General features: G+C 42.7%; 2 protein-coding genes across 2 annotated transcripts; both read right to left on the bottom strand.

The window, feature by feature from the left end:
* Nucleotides 1–1,117: 1,117 nt before the first annotated feature.
* thap1 (THAP domain containing, apoptosis associated protein 1) lies at nt 1,118–6,782 on the bottom strand. The gene is made up of 3 exons (XM_071466496.1): nt 6,429–6,782; nt 4,334–4,526; nt 1,118–2,073 (listed from the first exon to the last, which is right to left on the bottom strand). Exons 1-3 carry the CDS (start codon nt 6,497–6,499, stop codon nt 1,678–1,680), a joined length of 660 nt encoding a protein of 219 aa, XP_071322597.1. The 5' UTR covers nt 6,500–6,782; the 3' UTR covers nt 1,118–1,677.
* A 4,431-nt stretch (nt 6,783–11,213) lies between these two features.
* ccdc82 (coiled-coil domain containing 82) lies at nt 11,214–15,892 on the bottom strand. Its single transcript, XM_071467008.1, has 2 exons — nt 14,722–15,892; nt 11,214–14,548 (listed from the first exon to the last, which is right to left on the bottom strand). The coding sequence occupies exons 1-2, from the start codon at nt 15,271–15,273 to the stop codon at nt 14,363–14,365; spliced, it is 738 nt and encodes a 245-aa protein (XP_071323109.1). The 5' UTR covers nt 15,274–15,892; the 3' UTR covers nt 11,214–14,362.
* Nucleotides 15,893–15,923: the final 31 nt, after the last annotated feature.

Consider the following 15,923-nt stretch of genomic DNA (forward strand, 5'->3'; position numbering starts at 1 on the left):
TGTTGCGGCGACGCTGCAGACTGGCTGGAGTGTGAGCAGTGTGTTTTAAGTTTATTACACACAATCAGCTGTTCAGTGAATCTGAATGGTGGAACATGCACACATAAACGCGCACGTGACCTTTTTTGTTTTGAAAAAAAAAAACTGTCAATCAACATAAAAGTTTAAAAACATCCATGTTTCATGTTATAATGTCCACCTGCATCTGCAAATCCCATGCCTGGGTCTTTAAAGGAATAATTCAACATCTTTGAAAATATTAGTTTTTTTCTGAGACTGACATCAGAAGATCAATTTCATATTAATCTCACGTCTGTTTGTTAAGTACAAAGTAAGGATTTGGTTAGCCAATCTTAGCATAAAGACTGCAAGCAGGTGGAAACCACAGACTGTAAATAAGGATGGATGTAGCTTCCGTGATGTCACCCACAGGTTTCTGAAGAGCGGTCATGAAGCTCTTAGTGGGCTGCTCCACCGTCGCCATCTTGGCACTGCCTGACTCCGCCCCTAACTCCTGGCTAATCCTAAAATACACAAAGAGGTGGAGCATGTGTGCAGCTGAGACTTCAGTGCTAGCAGTTGGTGGCAAATGGCTAATTAGCTAGTTAACCAGCTAAGCTAACAAAGTGGTATGATCAGCTAACCAATGCTGACATATCAATAAATACTAGAATTACATTCACCTAAAAAAAAAAAAAGAACAGGAGCACAGACGTGCTCACGTTGTGTTAGTCAATAAACTGCAAAGCAAACCAGGTTATCTGTCTGATGCGTGCAAGAAAAACTCAAATTAGCTGAGGTGACACCAAGCAGACAGCTGCAGCTGGCCTACTGTGATGGCACCCACCTGTCAGTCAAAGCAACCACGCCCACAATTATGCAGAACTTTAAGCCTTAACAAAACATAAACAGGTGAGTTATATAAAAAAATTCACCCCCTGTACAGTTGTCATGAAGGAGGAAATTAGCTCTAGAGACCAAAATCGTTTTTTCATACCAGGCTGTAAACATGTTGTTGTTCTGTGTAAAGTTTAACATGGGAGTCTATGGAGACTGACTCAGTGTTGGAGCCAGACTCTAGTGGTCATTAGAGGAATTGCAGCTCTTAGCTCATTAATCAATATATTGTATCTTATTTGTTTAATCCTTATACAAGCACTAATGTAAAAACAGAGTTTATAGTTTTATGGGTTTAAATTTTGACAGTTTCTTGACCCAACAACAGTTCATCCATCTGCCCAGCACTTCTGTGCAGTGTCTCAGTCACTGCTCCCAGCCAGTCTAGACTAGACTAGCCAGTCTCAGTGCACAACTCTCTCTAAAGAAACACACAATGTTGAACTTTTCATTTAAAGTGAATTCACTTGAAGCCATTTTCAGTGCAGCCTAATCAGAAAACACAAAAAATGAAAAGCAAATGCAAATGGAAAATGGAAAATGAAAAATGGATATGTAAGGAGTTTGATGTATCCACAAAAACAGACTGAAGTTTTTTCTTTCCTCCGTTTGTATTCCCCAACATGTGAGTGCTGCAGCTCTTGGCTCGGGAGTTGCTGCCTTGCTCAGCAGCAACAGTCTGCCTGGCTGCTGCTGACACATCTGAGATGGAACCTGCAGCAGAATTTTAATCCGCGGGTCAATATGACCACAGCAATGTTCTCCTTCCTCTCCTCCTCATCACTCAATACCTTTCAGAGTGTGGTAGATTTGTTTGGGTAAAATCACGTATCCCTCGCCAAACGCTGCAGGTGGCTCACAGCTGGTCCTTGGCACATCACAGGCGGCCTTCAGCCTCTTCAGCTGCCTCTCCTGCCGCCGACACTTCTGCTGCGTCGTCTTCAGCTTCTTCCTCAGACGCTCCAGCTGCTCCTCCAGCTGCTCGATGCGCTTCTTCTGCCGCGCAGAGTCCTCTGCCGTGTAGTTGTGGTCACAGGAGACCGATGCCGTGTCACAGTGGGTGTCGGGCAGGCTCCTCGCAGGCTCAGGGTCCTCCTCCACCACTGGGTCAGAGGTCAGAGGCAGAGAGAGGGGGAAGTGGATCTCTGAGGGGAAGGGATGCTCCAGGGACTCCGACTGTCAGACAGATAGCACACATGAGCTCTGACGCTGATTCCCCAACCAAGTCAGGACAACATGGCAGATTTTGTCTCAATAAGCTAAACACAACTGAAGGATCAATTTCTTCATTTTGATTGGATTTAACTTGGATAAGATTGTGCACTTCTTTTAAAATAAGGACTGGAGCTCGTCCTGATATGACACTTGAGACCATTTAGATTTTTTATCAGTATAATTTAAAGAGCATTTCCACCAAACACTCCAGGAATTTTACTTTCCAGACCTAAAGTCCAGAAACTTTCCCAGAGCTGATGTATCAAAAGCATGATGGTCGTCTTTCACATCATTTGTACAAATATGCGTTGTCTGCAGATGATGATTGCACTTGATCCAATCAGTAACCCCGAGAGCTCCAGATTATTCACACTAAATCCAACATGTCATTATTGTAGACACACTACTGCCAACAGCTGGACTGATGTGGCACCATAGACTGTGGTGACTTGTGGAATACAATTAGCCTTGAATACGACCTAGAGGTAGTATCAGGAAAAGAGGACATCAAGTGTTGATGCATCAACATTCACTCAGTGCAGGGAAAGATCCTGTGATTATCTTAAATTTGTTTTGTCATTATTCTCCCAAACCCCAGATGTTCTGTAGATCAACACAGTTCATAGTAGAGAGTAAACAATTAGTCTACTAATGAATTAGTCCACTGACTGAAAATTGATAATCAAATCACTGTTTTAGGTTTTTTTTTAAGCTAAAATTATTTTTCAGATAAGACACTTCAAGACGTCACTTTGGGCTGAGGGAAATAATAAAAAAACAGATAATTACAGCCCTAAATCACAGTAAAGCTTAGAGACATCAGCTCAGGGAAACTCTGGGGGTTTGTCTTTCATGCTGCATCTCAACTCAGTGGACAGAACAGGAAAACCTCCCGTTATTCCAGCTGAGGAGCATTCACAGCTTACTCCAGATATTCCAAGGAGTGGGCGATATGAGGAATGTACTCGATGTGTTGCAGCTTGTTGCACGTAGGATGTGGTTTGGCTCAAATCAAGTGTGGTGAAGTTGCCAGTTTGGCTGGCATCACTCAGGTTGGTGTGGAAGCTGTGTGTCAAACAACCAGACCAAGAACACCTGGGAAGAAGGTGTTGGTCCACGTCCAATCGGACTGAGGTGCAGTTCAATTGTGGCGTGAAAGCTAAACATCCATCCATCCATTTTCTATACCACTCATCCATACAGGATGGCGGGGGGCTGGATCCAGTCCCAGCTGACATGTATAATAATGTTTGATTTTGACATGAACCATTAATGGTCTGAGGCTATGGTTCTCAGCCGGAGAACGGTGGACTGCTTCCTTTGGATTGGGGGGCGGGGGTACTGTCCCAAGTGAAGGAGTTTAAGTACCTCGCGGTCTTGTTCTCTTGTGAGGGTAAGATGGAGTGGGAGATCGACAGGCGGATCGGTGCAGCGTCAGCAGTAATGCAGACCTCGTACCGGACCATCGTGGCTCAGAGGGAGCTGAGTCGGAAGGCAAAGCTCTCAACCTGCTGGGAATTACAGGGAATTAAACATTTCACCCAAACAGCAGGGCTGAGCTGGAAGGCAAAGCTCTCGATTTACCAGTCGATCTTCATTCTAACCCTCACCTATGGTCATGAGCTCTGGGTAGTGACCGAAAGAATGAGATCACAGATACAAGCGGCTGCATTGGGTTTCCTCCTGGGCCTCATTGGGCTGGGCTCAGCCTTAGAGACAGGGTGAGGAGCTCTGACATCCAGAGGGAGCTCGGAGTACAGCTGCTGCTCCTTCATGTCGAAAGGAGGCAGCTGAGGTGGTTGGGGCATCTGGTGAGGATGCCTCCCCAGCCTCCCTCTGGAGGTTTTCCAGGCATGGGAGGAGGCCCCAGGGTAGACCCAGAACTCACTGGAGGGATTATATATCCCATCTGGCCTGAGAACACATTGGGATCCCCCAGGAGGAGTTAGAAAGTGTTGCTAGGGAGAAGGATACCTGGAATTCTCTGCTTAGCCTGCTGCCACCCGACCCGTCCCCGGATAAGCAGATGAAAATGGATGGATGGGTTCTGACATGAATTCAAATGATAAACTACTAATCATGAAGTTTCAGATCAAACATTTAGATGTTTTTATTCTCCACACTTCTGACAGGACTCTGAGTGTGTGTGGACTCCAGGTGTGTGTGGACTCCGAGTGTGTTTGGACTCTGCATTAGATGGAAAAGCTCTGTGCTCCTTCACCTTGATGCTGAGGCTGAAGGTGAAAAGCGATGGCACGGCGTTCTCCTTCAGCACTCGGTTGTTGCACTCTCTCTTGAAACAGTCTTTGGTGAAGTGCTGTGAGCAGATGTTGCTGTACTTTGTCGGCTTGAAGTTGTTCCTCCTCATTGCTGCCACCCATTTACCACAAACATCTGGACGCGCCAGCGGAAACCTGAGAGTCAATCAACCCATCAGCAAACAAAATGAGAGATAAATATAAACGTGTGCTTTGCTTTTTGTTTTCTATCTGTAGTATTTCTTCAATCACCATCAGTGGGATAATTAATCAGTTCATAGGATTATTATCAATCATTCATTTAGGTTATTTAGGAAGCAAACTTTGTCAGAATTGTTAGCTACAGGCTGGTCACAAGTCTTTTCCTGGTGAATACTCAAGAGTCTAGTCCTCCACAAAGAACTCAGTTCTATAAAACAACAACTTTTATAACAGGTTGATTTATTTGCTCTGAGCGGGCAGTCAGTGACTGACTCAACCTGCTGGGATTCACAGGGAATTAAACATTTCACCCAAACAGCAGGAATGAAACGAATGAAATTGAAACACAACTTTGAATCTTTATGTTTCTGTAGCCTATGTTCCATCTTTATCATCTAAAAAAAAGTTCGATTTCCAACTAAAATAATGTAACAAATCCACTGTTACTTTCATTTTGGCTCAAGATGCAGCGATTGGTTTCCTATTGATCGAAAAGGCCGGTTTTCAGTGTGATTGGCTATGATCAGTGATCAGCTGATCAGTCCCAGGTGGGCGGAGGTGAAGGAGGCTGAAATTGCTGCTCTGCCTTGGACAGTGGTGATCAATAATAATTATTATCTCATTTTTCTATGGGAATTTTTTTTTTAAGTGGCTGAAACATGTTTTTGCGTCTGGCCCCGTCCACAGCAGCACGTCACTCAGCCTCTGAGCCAGTACTTGTGGCTGCTTCTCAAAACTGGGAGTGTACAGACTCAGATCTACTGCAGCTAATACACTGACTCTGTCTAAGTACCTCACACAACCTGACATCAAATGACCTGATCTATCCCTTTAAGAAAGAAAAATTATAAAAACATTAACATATGTTTTTATTGGCTCAAAATAGGAGTGAAAATGAGGTATAGTCCTGGCTGAACTACATGTGTAGCCTCCCCATAATGTAAGTTGACTATAAATGTAAAGTGATTCTTCCTCAGTTTTAGTACTAACAGCAATGCAGTTGTTTTGAGCTGTGAGTGAACTTTATTGTTGAGCAACCTCAACGTGAGCAATAAAGAATAACTGAGGAAAAATGCTGTAATGCACACAATTCCTCTCCTCAGAAACATGTGACATGGAATATTCATAAAGACATTTGGTATCACAACACGTACATGAGGATATGTGCAGTGTTTGATGCAGAACCTGCTTGTTTTGGAGACTGTTGCAAGGCAGCGATGTGTCTGCTGAGCAGTCAGTGTAATATTAGGAATTGTTAGGTGTACTTTAAAATCATACATTTTATCTATCCAACAAACCACTTTCTAGAAAAACATATATATTGATTATAAATTTTCTAAGTTTAACAGAACTCCATTCAGATTCAAAGAAGTTTACTATACCAGCATTTCTGGATAAGACAAACATGTTGACAGAATATAATATCAAGTTTTTACGAACTTGTATAATGTCCTGGTAAATTCGGCGGATAAAAATGTATGGAACATAAATTAAGTGAATTAAATCACTTATGTGCGGTTATCACCACCGTTAACCTGTTACTCTGGAGGAGGGAAGTGTGCGACTGGCGGACGAAGTTGAGACAAGACTTGACTTTTATCTGAAAGATAAACGGTGCTTGGTGATTTATCTGTGACCCGATTTTGAAAAGAAAATCTCCCGACATAAGAAATGTCATGTGTCCACTTCTACCACTCATATAATGGTGACGACTAGCCTCGAAGCTTTTAAAAGACACATCAGTAAAGGCAGATTGGTGAACTCTAAGTAGTGTGCAACAGTACAACACAGAGCTTATCCACCATGTCTGTACAGCTAATGCTGCCTAGCTGACACTCACGGTTTTAAAGAACTTACTTATGGAAGGAGATGTCTTTGTCTTTGTGGTAGCGGTTCTTACATCCGTAGGCTGAGCACGTCTGAACCATGTTTCTGCCTGAGCAGCACTCACAGACCCCGAATGACCCTCTACGAGCTTCGTAGAGCTGGTGGTCCTCCTAAATCCTGCTTTGCAATCCCTAATCCTACAGAGGCTACGGTTGTGGTTCTGGTCTTCTTCGTCTATTTCCTTCTTCTTCTTCTTCTTCTTCTTCTTCTTCTTCTTCTTATTATTATTATTATTATTATTCTTCTTCTTCTACCCCTGGAGTTTGGCAGCAAATGTTGTACTACTGCCATCTTCTGGAGTTAGTTAACGGTTCTCATTAGAAAGCTAAGCAAGCATCTACTGCCTTTTCCTCCATCACCACACTCCAGTAAACTGCTTACTTGTGTTAGTCCTAATCTTTTCATTTCTTCTATCATCTCCTTTATGTTTTTTCTACAGACTATGTTTGTACTACATACTTTCTGAGTAATCAGGGGCGTCGCCAGGGATTTGTATGGTGGCCCTGAGAGCTCAACCCACTTCAATTTAGACAACATGTATGCAAATTCAATTCAATTCAATTCAATTTTATTTGTATAGCGCCAGATCATAATATACATTATCTCAAGGCACTTTACATGGCAAGGTCAAGACCTTACTTTGTTGCAGAGAAAAACCCAACAGTTCCCACAAAGAGCAAGCACTTGGCGACAGGGGGGAGGAAAAACTCCCTTTTAACAGGAAGAAACCTCCAACAGAACCGGGCTCAGGGTGGGCGGCCGTCTGCCTCGTCCGGTTGGGTTTAGGAGGAGATAAAAAAGGGGGGGTGGGGGAGGAGAGAGGAGAAAAGAGAGAGAGAGAGAGACCAGGAACAGCTGTGTAGGTAATGGTGTTATCAATAATAATGACAGGTAACAGTGGTTAATAGTAAAGATGAGTAGTGGTGGATCTGGATCCTGCTGCTCCCGAGGCAGAGAGACCTGCAGAATGAGGACAGAGAGAGGGAGAGAGAGGAGAAGCACAAACTACGGGAGAGAGAAAAATACAAAGTTAATGGCATAAAGTAATCGATAGAGAGAGAGAGAGAGAGAGAGCCCAGTGAATCATGGGAATCCCCCAGCAGTCTAGCTCTATAGCAGCATAACTAAGGGATGGGTCAGGACATACCCGAGCCAGCCCTAACTATAAGCTTTACTAAACAGGACAGTTTTAAGCCTGATCTTAAAGGTAGAGAGGGGGTCTGCCTCCCGAACCCACACTGGGAGCTGGTTCCACAGGAGAGGAGCCTGATAGCTGAAGGCTCTGCCCCCCATTCTACTCTTACAAACTCTGGGAACCACAAGTAGACCTGCATTTAGAGAGTGAAGTGTCCTATTGGGAAAATAGGGAAGTATAAGCTCTCCAAGGTACGATGGTGCCTGACCATGAATGGCTTTGTAGGTGAGGAGGAGGATTTTAAATTCTATCCTCGATTTTACAGGGAGCCAGTGTAGAGAGGCTAACACAGGAGAGATGTGATCTCGTTTCCTAGTTCCTGTCAGTACTCGTGCTGCCGCATTTTGGATCAGTTGGAGGCTTTTTACTTAATTTTTGGGACATCCTGACAATAAAGAGTTACAGTAGTCCAGTCTTGAGGTAACAAATGCATGAACTAGCTTTTCAGCTTCCTTTAGACACAGAATGGGTCTGATTTTAGCAATATTGCGCAGGTGGAAGAAGGCTGTCCTGGAGACTCGCTTTATATGTGAAGTAAAGGACAAGTCCTGGTCAAAAATGACACCAAGGTTTCTGACTGTAGCACTGGAGGCCAAGGTGATGTCATCCAGAGTCAGTATATTATCACATAGTGTATCTCTGAGGTGTTTTGGGCCAATTACAATAACTTCAGTTCTGAATTTAAGAGTAAGAAATTACTGGTCATCCAGGTTTTTATGTCCTTAAGACACACCTGAAGTTGGGCTACCTGGTTAGTCTCACCTGGCTTCATGGATAAGTACAGCTGGGTGTCATCTGCGTAACAATGGAAATTTATCTGGTGCCTCCTAATAATGTTTCCTAGAGGAAGCATATATAGAGTGAAAAGTATTGGTCCTAGCACAGAACCTTGTGGAACTCCATGACTGACTTTAGTGTTGATAGAAGAGTCATTATTAACATGAACAAACTGGAGTCTATCTGACAGATATGACTTAAACCAGCTTAGTGCGGTTCCTTTAATGCCGACCATATGCTCTAATCTCTGTAATAGAATCTTATGATCGATGGTGTCAAATGCAACACTAAGATCTAGCAGGACAAGTATAGAGACAAGTCCATTGTCTGAGGCTATGAGGAGATCATTGGTAACCTTAACTAGAGCTGTTTCTGTGCTGTGATGGACTCTAAAACCTGACTGAAAATCTTCAAACAAACTATTTCTGTGCAGATAATCACATAACTGGTTTGCAACAACCTTCTCAAGGATTTTGAAAATAAAGGAGAGGTTGGATATAGGTCTATAATTGGCTAAAACATCTGGATCAAGAGTAGGCTTTTTAAGTAGAGGTTTAATTACTGCAACTTTAAAAGCCTGCGGTACATAACCAGTTGATAAAGATAAGTTAATCAGACTTAATATAGAGTTGTCGATTAAAGGAAAAACTTTGAGCAGCCTTGTTGGAACGGGGTCTAGAAGACAAGTCGATGGTTTAGATGAAGAAACTGTTGAAGCGAGCTCAGAGAGATGTACAGGAGAAAAACAGTCAAAATATAAGCCAGTTACAGTGGACTCTGAGGCTGCTGAACTGGACAGTACATCTGAGCCAGCTGTGGGGAGGAGATGGTGAATTTTTTCTCTAATAGAGACAATTTTATTTGTAAAGAAGCTCATAAAGTCATTAGAACTGAGGGCTAAAGGTATAGATGGATCAACAGAGCTGTAGCTGTCTGTCAGCCTGGCTACAGTGCTGAACAGAAACCTGGGATTATTCTTGTTTTCCTCTATCAATGATGAATAATAGGATGTTCTGGCAATACGGAGACTTTTTTTTATACGCCAATAAGCTGTCTTTCCAAGCCTTTAGAGATTCTTCCAGGTTAGTAGAACGCCACCTTCTTTCTAGCTTCCTTGAATTTTGCTTTAAAGCTCGTGTTTCTGAGTTGTACCATGGAGCTAGCCTTCTCTGACTCACTACCTTCTTCCTCAGAGGGGCCACAGTATCTAGAGTTGCACGCAGTGAGGCTACAGTACTGTCAACAAGATCATCAACCTGTGTGGATGTGAAGTTAAGGGAGCTGTTCCCTACTGCATTGATACATGGCAGTGGGCTAAGTACTGATGGGATTCTTTCTTTAAATTTGCTAACGGTATTGTCAGAGAGACACCTGCTGTAATGGACTTTTTTCCCAGATGCTGTGTAGTCCATGACTGAAAACTCAAATGATAACAGAAAATGGTCAGATAAAAGAGGGTTTCTGGGAGAAACTGTTAGATATTCAATGTCAATCCCATAAGTCCAGATGAACCAGATCAAGGGTATGGTTAAAAGAGTGAGTGGGTTCATTAACATGCTGAGAGAAGCAAACAGACAAAACCCAAACAAGTTCAGAAAACATCATCAATTTCACGACACATGTGCTGCACATACTGACAAGAAAGCGGAAGTGTTTCCAGGGGACACAAAAAAGTGATGAACCTGGCTGGGATCTGCACCCGGCTGCAGTGCACTTGTTCAATACTTTTAACTCCAAATGTCACAAACAGTTGAACAGCTGCCTCTAAGCAAGGTTCATCACTTGTGTTGTGAATATTTGCAGCACATTCGTGTATTTGGTTGTGAATGTGAGTATTTGCAGCGCAGGTGTTGTCAAATTGATGATGTACCAACCATCCTCTCCACTACATCCTTCAGGCCAGAGAAGCAGCTACAGCAGCAGCCAACGTCTCATCTCTCTGCTGCAGGGCTGAGAGGTTCAGGAAATCCTTTGTTCCCACTACCATCAGATTATTTAACAACTCAGACAAAGGAAGTGACTGAATCTTAATTTAACTGAATACATGAATAAGCTCCTGGATAATTGTGACTTTCCCTGAAGGGATAAATAAATATTTCTTATTTTATCTTATGAAAGAGCAGAGGGTCATGTAGAAAAAATAACAATCCCCAGGCTCAAAAACATTGTTTCATTAACTAAATACACTTTGAAAGATTATTTTTATATACCTTTTTACAGGATTAATGGGATATTTATGTTTTATTTATATGTATTATATTATTATATATTTATTAATGTTGGACTGCTTTGTACAAAGACTTTTCAAAGAAAGAAAGAAATGTTTTATCTAGGTTGTTGTCTGTTTGTGACAAATCTGTGGCACCACATGATCAAAACACAAACCAAACACAATATATAATGTAGCTATTAACATATTTACAGCCATGCTGCCACCAGTAGTGTATGTGCTGTTATTGTATGGATATAGGCTATTTATACAGTTTACAATTGTGAAGAATTATGTATTATATTTGTATTATTTATCAGAGGTGCTGATGTTTTTGGCTGTGACTGGATGAAATCCCAATAGACTCTGTCAAAGCATCATGGGAGCTGTAGTTATTGAATGCCAGCCAAATACTGCCATGTATAAAGTGATGTGTTCAGGCCTTCGTGTCCTGATGGTTCAATTCTGTTTATCGTTCAGGTCATGTAAAAAAAACAAACAAAAACAGCTGCACTGATTCATGGGAAATGTAGTCATATGCCAACAAAATTTAAAAATTGTGCTTTCCAACATATAATCTGTCAAAAAAGAAACTTTATTTATAAAACAGGTGTTTTCCACAGGGTAGGTTGGTCTGAAGAGCCTTATAGAGAAACAACAGACCAGAAATACACTGGAAAACAAGTAAATACACAGCACTGATATGTAACTATAACGTATGTGTTTGTCTGTATCTTCATGACACTGTATATCACACTGCGTCCAGTAGATGAGAAAAGCAGAAAAGGCCACAAGGCTCTTAAACACTCTTTAGGTTCAGTTTCAGTAGCTGCACACTGGCAGCTTATTTGTCATGTTGTGGTCTTTTATCCATTTGGTATGAGTGTCCTTAAACACACCATCACAGAGAGAGGAACTGCAGGAAAGGGAAGATTAAAACGAAGGGAGGAAAGAATGTTAAAAAAAGAGCAAACTTATCATTAGTGACATTATTTGTCCAATTTATACATTAGCACATGAATGCATCACCGCAACCAACTTTAAAAAGGGAGAAATAAATAGAACAAGTACAAAAAGAACTTTTTGCATGAGGCCCCCAAATAATTATATATAACAGAAACATTATTTCTTCTCCTGTCACATTAGTATGTTAACATTTACAAAAATGTTTGACCAAATTAAATTTAAAATCTTTTAAGTGCAAAATGCAAACTGCAATAGTTTTCTGCATTTAGAAGAAATGTCCAGAATCTCTGATTCAACACGTATGAACATAACAGAAAAATTACTCTTTCTTGTTTCTTTAAAGAGTCCAAATTTTATTTGGATAGTTTTGTGCCTCTTTCCTGTCAGCTGTGATAATATTTCACTGGAAAATATTCCGTTCAGCAACATAAAACGAGAGCTTTGGGCTTTGTTAAGTTTACCTCCAACAGCAGAACAGTGCAGTGTCGGTTTAGAAGATTGTTCGGGCTATGAAACATGGTAAAAATGACTATCAGTGTTTTTCAGTGTCCAAGGGGACGTCTTCAAATGTCTTGTTTTATCCAACCAACAATCCAAAACCCGAAGATAGATTCAGTTTACTATGATACAGAACAGAAAAGCAGCAGATCCTCACATTGGAGAAGTTGTAATCAAAAATAAATAAAACCATGACTGAGAATCTTAACAGACATCTTGTAATTGAAGAGTGGCTGCTGAGTCAAATGTACCTATAACAAAGCTGGGTGATTAAACAATAGTGACATGTACCAGAGTCAGAGTTTTCAAGGTTGCATGAACAAACCCAGAGTGTGCTCCCTCCCTGTCTCATAAACAGCCTATCACATCCCAGTGAGGGACACACAGCCAGTCATTTTGTGTGTTGTTGTTGAACCAACAACTTCAGTCTGGTGTGAGAAAATGAGCAGAGCCAGTAAGGACAGGTCAGCTGGCCAGTGTGTCAGTGTTGTAGTTTCTTTAATTGTAACTAATATAAGAACATCACTATGTCTAAACTGTGCAGGAAAACTGTCCTGACCAAGAGCGAGGGCACAACAAACTTCATTTATCACTATAGCCGCTTACATCCTTTGGACTGTGCAGTCATGACGTCAGTCAGGACCAACATGTGCTACATCTGAGGAAGCCCACAGGCCCCACGATGGAGAGGGACTCAGCACCAACATAACACATCCAAACGGTACAAGGACATATCCCACGCAGTAGTGTACTCCTGCTCTCCTGGTCTTTATTAAAAATAGTTCAATCAAAATTATTAAATTATTGAATGATATGAAAATTGTTATCATTTATCATAACATTTGTACCCTACCGCGCAGCCCTACTTTAGACTCACAGCAGAGATGGACAAAACTACCAAAAGATACAGACGCTACTGCAAACACTGCCTTTAAACTGTGACCAATAAAAAGCTACTGTACCAGAAAACGTACAAGTGTTAAACTGTTCTGTCTAAACTGTCTGTAGACATCACACAGTAGCCTGAAAAATATATATATATATCTGCTCTGCAGGAACGGAGTCCGAGTTAATCTCTTATTCAAATGCAAAAATAAATGAAAAAGACGGAAAGTGCAACGAAGAAGAATCTCAATGCTGTCAGTTGGGTATGTTGAATGTCTCTTAAGTACCACACTACCCATAAGCCTCAGTGGCCATTGTCCATCCAAACCTGTGAAATCAGTTTCATCATATTCAGAATGCGTCATCGCTGGAGTCAGGAACAAAACAGAAGTCTGAAGCTCTTTGATTGGAGGTTTCCTACAGTAACGCCCTCAGGGACTTCTGTCTTTGTCATGGACACAGTCTCTTACCTGTGACTTTCTCTCTATCAGTAACAGAAAATTTCTTCAGCTCAGCATTTCAGCAGGAGAATTTCATGTGTCACTGCACAGATCTTCCTTCCTCCTGCTGAAGATGAAGCTGCCCTGACATCATCTCCATGAACTGTTGGTATGTCGCTGGTGATCCACTGGCATAATAATGGATGTAGTGTTATTGTCAGTGCATAGTTTTTTAACCCTCACTTGACCAACACTGTACTCATACAACTATCTTGATTAGTCTGATAACATGATGGTTCACAAGTAAACGTGGGAATGTTTCCCATCTCCACCGTGCATCCCATATGACTTGAATGCAGCATTACCAAACACAAAAGTATTAGCTTTCATCAGTGACAGCTTCCATCAAGGAGTGATTATCTTCCAGTATGACATTATAAGATATTGGGTTTACAGAACATCAGCCCGTGAAAAGTGCCAGTTGTCAGTGGAACATGAGTGACATGACGCCGATTTGGAATCAACAACTGGGATTAGTGACTCTGGGATCCATAAACAAAACTGCCTTGACTTGACGTATGTCGATAGCTCAGCAGCAGCAGACATGAGTGACACATGGTTCATATCCATCGGCCATGTTTCAGTCTCAGCATCTATCTACAGCTCTGTCCCATTTCAGGCTCCACTTCCTGCACGGACGACACTGAATCACTTCACTGAGGTCGTCCAACTCCAGTGGACATCATTACCAATGTCTGTTGCTATGGGAACAAAATATGACCATGAAATCCTTATAATGGCAATTCTTGGTGTTTTTGCTTTCCACTTTAAGTTCTGACGGAGAAAAAATGTACAACAGCGAGTCATCTTCAGATGGGTAAAGTTTAGTTCTTTACATTCTAACTCTCCCTCTGTTCTCCATGGTTGTGTGAATCTAATTCTTCTTCTCCTCCTGCTCCTCTTTGTCCTTCGCCTCGTATTCCTTCTCCTCATCTTCCTCCTCCTCTTTACCTCCTTCAGCCTTTTTCTTGCTGCTGTTTTCTCCTCCATCTCCATCTTCATCACCACCCACCTCATCCTCACCTTCTTTAGACTCTTCCTCATCGCCCTCGCCAGCACCCTGGGAATACAAACACTTTTTAAGAATTTGATTGATGGTCTGCCTCCGAAAAGTGTCATATTGCTGAGATGTTTTCAAACAATCAAACCCTAGTAAACTTTTAACTACCAGCTAACTGGCGGGTTTAGATCTAAAAATAAGGGACAGTGTGTGATGTGACTCCAGAGGGGTACCTGCTTTAAGCGGCTCCTCCTCCGGCTGGGGATCCGGGCCTTCATCCTTCGGGACAGCGCCAGCAGTTTGTTGTGTCTCTGCCTCCTCTTCGCCTTCTCGGCCTCCTCTTTCCGCTTCTCCTCTGCGTGGTCCGAGTCCGACTCGTCCTGCCGCTGCAACCTGCTCCGCTTCCGTGGCTGCACCATCCTCTTCGGCTGGCTCCTGTCTTCCTCCTCTTCGTCCTCCTCCTCGTCGTCGTCCTCCTCCCCGCTGGAGGAAGAGGAGCTGTCGTCGCCTCCCAGGAATGAGCGCTTCCGGCGGGTCACGGAGCGGCTGTCGTCACTGGAAGTCGCCCCGGACTCGCTGCGGTCCCGGTGACCCTGCTCGCTGTCATCCTCCGGGGAGCTCTGGAAGTCGGACTGGGATGCGGAGGAGGAGGAGGAGGAGGAGAAGGAGCCTTCGTCACTGTCGTCCAGTATGGAGGCGGGCAGGCCAATCTGCCGCTTCTTCGATGCGGCCACCTTGGTTTTCCGCATAGACGCGAACATTTTCCGCTTGTACAAACTCTCCATGTCTGCACGCGGGCGCGGAGAGCAGTGACATGAAAGAGAAAACCGGAACCGCGCCGAGAGGAAACAAGCTAACGCTGCTAGCTGCTAGCCGCGCTGCACCGTCTGCGCGTTTCAACGACGAGCACAGGTCATGTCTGCGTCAAAAACACAACCTAGCCCCGGAAGTCTCCTCAGTGCACTATTTTGAAATCTTTTAACGGAAAACGTCTGTCCGTTTGTGTTACAGAAAGATTAACGACCCAAAACTTAATCACGTCGGAGATTTTCATCCCAGTCCTGTTAGTTATGTTTTATTATGGCCCCTGCTTCTTCTTCGCTTTTTCTACTTCTTCTTCTTCTGCTTTACGCCAGTTGGCATCCACGATGTTGCATTACTGCCACCCGGAGTTTTTATTGGTCCAATCACATGAAAGTCTTCTCCAGTCGCCCTTGAAAAACTAAACAGCCGTGTCTTACCTTCAACGCAGTCTCCACAGTCTAATTTACTTTTAATGTTGCCCTCTACTCGCCCTGGTTTAATTGTATCATTATTTTTTCTTCTTCTCTGTGTGAATTTCCTGCACTATATAAGCATGAGCTGGATTGTTTCAGCCCCCTGGTATAGGGTTGCATTTGTGCTAAAAATATGTCTACAGCTGATCATGTGACAA

The sequence above is a fragment of the Trachinotus anak genome, unplaced genomic scaffold (assembly GCF_046630095.1).
Source record: "Trachinotus anak isolate AG129_WGS33_773 ecotype Australia unplaced genomic scaffold, CSIRO_AGI_Tana_v1 ptg000028l, whole genome shotgun sequence".
Lineage (NCBI taxonomy): Eukaryota > Metazoa > Chordata > Actinopteri > Carangiformes > Carangidae > Trachinotus > Trachinotus anak.

Excerpts from the sequence above, each read along its gene's own strand:
- thap1 (XM_071466496.1), bottom strand. The coding sequence starts at position 6,499 with ATGGTTCAGACGTGCTCAGCCTACGGATGTAAGAACCGCTACCACAAA. Across the intron at positions 4,527-6,428 it reads AAAGACATCTCCTTCCATAA|GTTTCCGCTGGCGCGTCCAG; the intron begins GTAAGTTCTTTA and ends ATTGACTCTCAG. Across the intron at positions 2,074-4,333 it reads CCTTCAGCCTCAGCATCAAG|TCGGAGTCCCTGGAGCATCC; the intron begins GTGAAGGAGCAC and ends TCTGTCTGACAG.
- ccdc82 (XM_071467008.1), bottom strand. The coding sequence starts at position 15,273 with ATGGAGAGTTTGTACAAGCGGAAAATGTTCGCGTCTATGCGGAAAACC. Across the intron at positions 14,549-14,721 it reads GGAGGAGCCGCTTAAAGCAG|GGTGCTGGCGAGGGCGATGA; the intron begins GTACCCCTCTGG and ends TTGTATTCCCAG.